Source organism: Sinocyclocheilus rhinocerous, unplaced genomic scaffold (assembly GCF_001515625.1).
Source record: "Sinocyclocheilus rhinocerous isolate Xijiao unplaced genomic scaffold, SAMN03320098_v1.1 scaffold665, whole genome shotgun sequence".
In the NCBI taxonomy this organism is placed as follows: Eukaryota; Metazoa; Chordata; class Actinopteri; order Cypriniformes; family Cyprinidae; genus Sinocyclocheilus; species Sinocyclocheilus rhinocerous.
Window position 1 is genome coordinate 428,094 of NW_015659086.1, and position 6,663 is coordinate 434,756.

At 34.0% G+C, this 6,663-nt stretch overlaps 2 protein-coding genes across 3 annotated transcripts in view; one reads left to right on the top strand and one right to left on the bottom strand.

The window, feature by feature from the left end:
• The window catches only part of chek2 (checkpoint kinase 2), a 22,875-nt gene extending 18,267 nt beyond the window's left edge, over positions 1 to 4,608 (bottom strand). For both annotated transcript variants that reach the window (XM_016531882.1, XM_016531881.1), the window contains exons 1-3: positions 4,475 to 4,608; positions 2,904 to 3,168; positions 473 to 597 (exon numbers count right to left, since the gene is read on the bottom strand). In XM_016531882.1, coding sequence (XP_016387368.1) covers positions 473 to 597; positions 2,904 to 3,156 — 378 coding nt within the window. In that variant the 5' untranslated portion in view covers positions 3,157 to 3,168; positions 4,475 to 4,608. The remainder of the gene's footprint in view (positions 1 to 472; positions 598 to 2,903; positions 3,169 to 4,474) is intronic.
• Positions 4,609 to 5,417: 809 nt separating this feature from the next.
• LOC107723301 (iron-sulfur cluster co-chaperone protein HscB, mitochondrial-like) overlaps positions 5,418 to 6,663 on the top strand; it is an 8,192-nt gene continuing 6,946 nt past the window's right edge. The window contains exons 1-2 of the mRNA XM_016531864.1: positions 5,418 to 5,829; positions 6,168 to 6,264. Coding sequence (XP_016387350.1) covers positions 5,501 to 5,829; positions 6,168 to 6,264 — 426 coding nt within the window. The 5' untranslated portion in view covers positions 5,418 to 5,500. The remainder of the gene's footprint in view (positions 5,830 to 6,167; positions 6,265 to 6,663) is intronic.

Consider the following 6,663-nt stretch of genomic DNA (forward strand, 5'->3'; position numbering starts at 1 on the left):
AATAATTTTTTATATTTACTGTCCAAAGAACATTCCTGCACTGGTTTGGTTCCGATCGGGTGAAAAACCTAGGACTAGTTCGCAAAAGTAGGTTTCTGACAAAATTCAAAATGGTGGAAAAATTTTATAGATGGAAATGAAATCGGATTTTTGTTTTGATTGAGCAAAGGATTCCAATGATATAAGACACTTGAGTCTACGACAAACGGTGTAGGAGTTACGAGGGCTTTTGCGTTTTTGATCGCTGTAGCGCCACCTATTGGCCGATTGGGGTGAGTCTTTGTCAGAATGTCCCCTCAGGGAGCTCTACCTTCTGGCCAAATTTCAGCTCTCTAGGCCTTACGGTTTGGTCTGCATGATCAGTTTTAGCGGAGAAAAATAATAATAATAAAAAAAATCCTAACAATTACAATACGGTTTCAGCACTTTGTGCTTGAACCCCTAATAAATAGCTTCTCAATGTTGGTCTTACCCTGAAAATCTTAAAGTGCTTCTTGCTGTATGTCCTGAAATGTGTCGACTGTCTTACAATGGCGTTGTTAAAAGTGTAATCACATGCCTTATCCCTTCCAAAGATATACTGGTTTTCTGTGCAATCTGGAAAATATATTAAAAAAGCCATATTGAGTACTGTTATTGTTAAATAAAACTGTTAAAAATCATTTTTGTTAATTGAAATAAACTTGAAATAAAAATAAATGTTAGATGAAAACCTAAACTTACAAAACCTAAATAAAAATGAGAAATGTTGAAATAAAGTAAGTTTAAGCTGAAGTACTTAATTAACTTAATTAATTAAAGCTAAATAAATATAAAATACACAAGCCTATAATAATATTATTACTAAAACTTTAGCTAAAATTAAAATGGAGACTAAAAATGCAAAAATAAATGCAAATTCAAAATATGAATGAATACTATAATAGTAAATATTACTAAAACAACACTGGCCCCATTCCTGTTATACCATAATAGCTCAACAATCTCAGAACTGTTAAAGGAATGATCTATATTGTATGCAAGCTCTACTGACAGCATTTGTGGCATTATTGTCAATTTCAACTTGTGCCTCAATTTAAAAAAAAAATAATAATAATACAATTTAACCTTAAAGAAAATAAAAAGAAAATAAATAAACAAAATGACCACTAGAGTAATGCACATGCATTACATTGTGACCAGTGTAAGGGTGTTTATAATCAGGCTAAAGTTTATTTTAAAGCACTTACGCTCTTTTAAAGGTGGGAATGCTTTGCATAAACTTCTGGTTTTTAATTACTGATAGTGTAGTTTGCATCAGGTAAAGAGTGTTTTATGAAAAGTTATGTCATAGCCTTATTGGGAGTCCTTGCACATATTGTGTCAGTTACTGGTTTTACATGTTCAAAACACAAACTATCTTGGTATCAAAGTTACATAATAAATGCTGTCAACAGCACTTAACTTATGCTGAACCCAGAACAGTCCATTATTAACAACTATTTGACCCTTACTATACATAGGGGTAGGGCTGCACGATAAATCGAAATGGAATCGAGATCACGATTCGACAGAAGCTGCGATTGTCATGCGTATCTTTCAGTGAAGCACGGTTCTGTGATCAGCAGTAAATCTCCATCCAAAGGCCAGAGGGCGCTCTCGCGCTGAAAAAATAAATAAACAAAATGACCACTAGAGTAATGCACATGCATTACATTGTGACCAGTGTAAGGGTGTTTATAATCAGGCTAAAGTTTATTTTAAAGCACTTACGCTCTTTTAAAGGTGGGAATGCTTTGCATAAACTTCTGGTTTTTAATTACTGATAGTGTAGTTTGCATCAGGTAAAGAGTGTTTTATGAAAAGTTATGTCATAGCCTTATTGGGAGTCCTTGCACATATTGTGTCAGTTACTGGTTTTACATGTTCAAAACACAAACTATCTTGGTATCAAAGTTACATAATAAATGCTGTCAACAGCACTTAACTTATGCTGAACCCAGAACAGTCCATTATTAACAACTATTTGACCCTTACTATACATAGGGGTAGGGCTGCACGATAAATCGAAATGGAATCGAGATCACGATTCGACAGAAGCTGCGATTGTCATGCGTATCTTTCAGTGAAGCACTGTTCTGTGATCAGCAGTTAATCTCCATCCAAAGGCCAGAGGGCGCTCTCGCGCTGAAACTCCAAATACGCCTCGGAGAAGTGACTAAGAACGTGACTAATAAACACACGACTACGGCAATATACGGTTTATCTGAGTTCTTATTATAATTTTCATTAAAATAAAGTATATTTATAATGCTATGCCTTTATCACTGCTTAAATACTATGAAATATGTTGTGTGCCTTATTCTGTGTAAGAAGCCACATCATCTCACAGAAGGATTTATTTCAAACACTCGACTGACGTTATGAAGTGAGTTTGGAGTAAAAATATGTTATTAAATGTGGTATTTTCACATGCTTTCAGATGGAGCAGCATTTACTTCACAGAGCCGTAGTTCACTGAGAAGCTATGCAAACAGCTGTCATTATCGCGAACGATTTCTTCGATTTCAGAATCATGCAATAAAATCGTCTGCGATTTTTTTGCGTAACTTGTCAGTGAACTACGGCTATGTGTAGTAAATTCTGCTCCATCTGAAAGCACGTGATGATGATTTCCTGCCGATTACAGAACCGGCTTTTTTAACAAAATGCACATGACAATCTTATTCGATTAATCGTGCAGCCCTACATTGGGGTCAGAAATGCAATCCATTTGGTCTGTTATTGACACCACTCCTGTTCAAAAACCCTTGGGAAACTAAATATAACGCTTCATATGCAGGAATGGCCAGCAGAAGTAGTCAAATCGACTAAAACTCTCACATTACTAATTTTCTTCAATCAAGGAAGACAATACACTTAACTGAGCACACTCAATCCATGCACCAAGGGAATGACGCGGCCCCACACCGGAGGCTGGACTTCCTCCTCGTCTTCAGGAATAGACTGTAGTTCCTGGACCGGTACTGTATCTACAGAACTTAGAGTGCCTGAGCCTGAGGAAGAGCCCTGGCTTGATGATGTTGGGGCGGATGAGGAGCTGGATCCAGGCTGGGATTGTGTTTGGGACTGGGTCTGGGATTGGGACTGACCACTGGGTCCAGGTTCCTCAGACATGATGTTTTTACTCTGGAAGTACACATTGAAAAATTAACACAATGTCAACAACATCCATAACTCACATGAAGAGCATGATTAAAGTCTAAACTTTTTTTAAATGGAATACCAGCTTAGAACTCACATAATTCTGCATGGTATATACACTATAATGATAAAAGTTTTAAAAATAAGTATGCATGTTACATTGTTGCCTTCAACATGTTCCATGTGATTTCTAGTCAGTTGTGCAGGAAAAAATATATTTATAATTTCTGCCAATGAAATATTTTAGTTTTTAAACCTGCGCACTACAGAAAATGTCATGATTTTTTTTAGGCGTAGAACTACGCTTTTAAAATATTCCTGATATTTCCAGGTTTTCCATGACATATAAGTGCACTGTACACAGTACATAATATCACTACTATGCTATGTGTGCTATTTCAAACACTATTCCAGGTCATTTTGCAGTACTTCGTAGCTTTAAAAGTTTTATTGTCTCATATTTTATGTTTTCTATATATATATATTATGTTTTCTATTTATATTCCATTTAACAGAGGACTTTTTAGGGGTTCAGTAAATCATAAGTTTTAATTGCATCATTTTGCACATAACTTTCCATTTTTTTTCTTCTGAATTTTGGGTGTAATAATGTCTAGCGTCTCATACCTTCTATAACTTTGATCCTACAATCAAAAAAAAATGTAAATGGATAAAATGAATGAATGGAAGACTAAATAAGATAATTTGAGTAAAACAAATCCCCTCTTTTTAAAATATATTTTTCATGGGCTTATTAAGAACAAGAGATTACCGGTGTCATTTCTTATAAATACACTAGAAAATCTTTTCAATATTTAAAGTATAGCAACAAATGGTCTTATATGATCTTAATAGATCCAGTCATACTGGGGGCAACTGGATTTTATCAAGGTGAAATGACACATTATTGACAGATGTGCATAAATCATGTGCTTTGGAAGAAAATTAATTGCTTTTACATCCAGTGACCTTTTCAAGTTCGATTTCTGAGGTCGGACTAATTTCATACACCACCTACACCAATGCAATCAAATGAAACTTGATAAGAAAACAGACCGAAGAACCAAGTATATTAAATAAGACTTCTCTATTTTCTGCAGATTGGTCAGATTTGGTTACTTCAGCTGGTTCAAATGTGCATTACTTTGTGAGAGCGCGTGCACACAGCTGCACTTTCAGCGACCGAGGAGGAAACTGTTGCTTATTTTATCAGAAATATTCATTGAGAGAAAATCCACATGTACGCCAGATCATCTAATGGTGCTTTCCAATCTCCTATCCTAATGCATACCTTAATCAAGTCCTGTTCTTAAAAGCAGCAAACTTGGAGAAGAGGGTTATCAGGCCGCGTGAGCCGCTCATCAAATCTGCCGGGAAAAGCCCACTCGTTTCCATCCATGAACTTCCCATAACATCCTTCAGCCAATCAGAAGCCAGAGTAGAGGCTCACGGGAAAACGTAGTTTATAAAACATTCCACATTAATTTATTAGAATTATTTTATACATTATGTTTTTTTGTATCGTATCGTATTGTATTATTATTATTATTATTATTATTATTATTATTATTATTATTATTATTATTATTATTATTATTATTATTATTATTATTATTATTATTATTATTATTATTATTATTATTATTATTATTATTATTATTATTATTATTATTATTATTATTATTTTAGTTGAATACCAATTCTCAATATGTCTAGCACAGTGCCACAAAACATAAAATAAAGAGCACATACAAGTGTGGTAAATAGAAAAAAAACTGGAAAATGAATTAAAATATAACAAATAAATAAGTGCAGTGACTTCCGTTGTAAAACAAACATAAAAAGGGTTTAAAAAGGTATGAAAAGGGATTACCAACTTCTCAAAAAATTCTCAGTGCAAATTATGTATTTTATTTTTAATTACTATACAATGTGGAATTAAATTAAATGAATTATGTAGTAAAACTGTAGCTTTGATTTAATATTGTGTTTTACTTATTTAAAGTGTACACACACACACACACACACACACACGCACACACATTAATTCATTCATAACATAGTAAACATACAGTGTCTCTAGTAATTACCGTCAATAATCACGGATAACCACAAATCAATAAATATAATACAATAAATTCAAACAAATACGTTGAAGTGTTTTAAAAATGCTAACTTTTATTTTGACACAATTGTATTGACAGGAAGTAGGCAACGCTCTTGGATGCAAACCGCCGTTAAACCTCAAAGAAGAAGAAGAAGGACAGGAAGTAGCGCGCTAACATTATATAAGGCCGCTTTCGTTCTGTGGGTTACCATGATAACTTTATACAGACTCCGGTTTTTGTTAATATCTCACGGATTTAAACACGCAACCAAATTTATATCAAATGGACAACTTCTTAACGTCGTCTTACTTCCGTGTTTCGCTTCAGGAAGAGCTGTCAGCTCTTACAGGAAAGACATTCATGGTGTTTCTCACCGTAAAGCAGTTAAAGGACACTTGACTCTGAACTCTTTCAGCACTGTCACAGTCAACAGACTCTGCTGGAAATGCGGATCTTCAGCTGAATTATTTTTCTGTCCGTCCTGTAATGTGATCCAGCCTCCTGATGACAAGACGAATTATTTTGACATCTTGAACTGGTGAGTTAACTGGTGGTAGGGTTTATATATCATTGTTGTAGTAATGAATGCATTCACGGATGTTATTCTGTGCCTCCTTGGTCCTGAGCTTATAAAAAGTTGCATTCTTTACTTACTTTTATTTCTCAAAAGCTATAACATTGTTGTCACATATAATATATATGATATAGCCTAGAAGTTGCTGTTACATGATCTTAGATAATCACACAGATAAAGGTTCACAACTGTACACTTCTTGGTTTCAGAAAGAAATTATTTTAGAGCTCATGTTTTCAGTATATTTGAAATGTCATTGTATTTCAGCTTAAAGCAAACTGAATATGTTTGTCTTTCCTCAGTGAACAAACATTTTCTTTGGACACCCAGAAACTTCAGAAAAGATATGTGGAGCTGCAAAGAGCTGTCCATCCTGATAACTTCAGCCAGAAATCATTGGTAACGGACTATATTATACAAAATTTGTTATATTCCATACAGCCGTACCACACTGCACTATAAATATATTAAAAGTGGATTAGCATTTATTGCTTAGAGATACTGTAGGGATGCTATACTATTAGCATGTGTATATATATATATATATATATAGCATGTATACAAATGCAGTAAAAAAAAATACATTAAAAAAATATATATATTTATGTATGTACATGTATGTATGTTTTTTGTCATTTCCATTATTTTTAACATGTCACCGTATGTTGCTGCAGTGACACTGCCGCTGTCAGCCGGAGTATAACGTAGACTGTGTAACACACACACTTAACTGTAGAATGATATTTAATTGATGATACTTTTTAATTTTAATTTATTACGGCTCTGTGGAATAGTTGA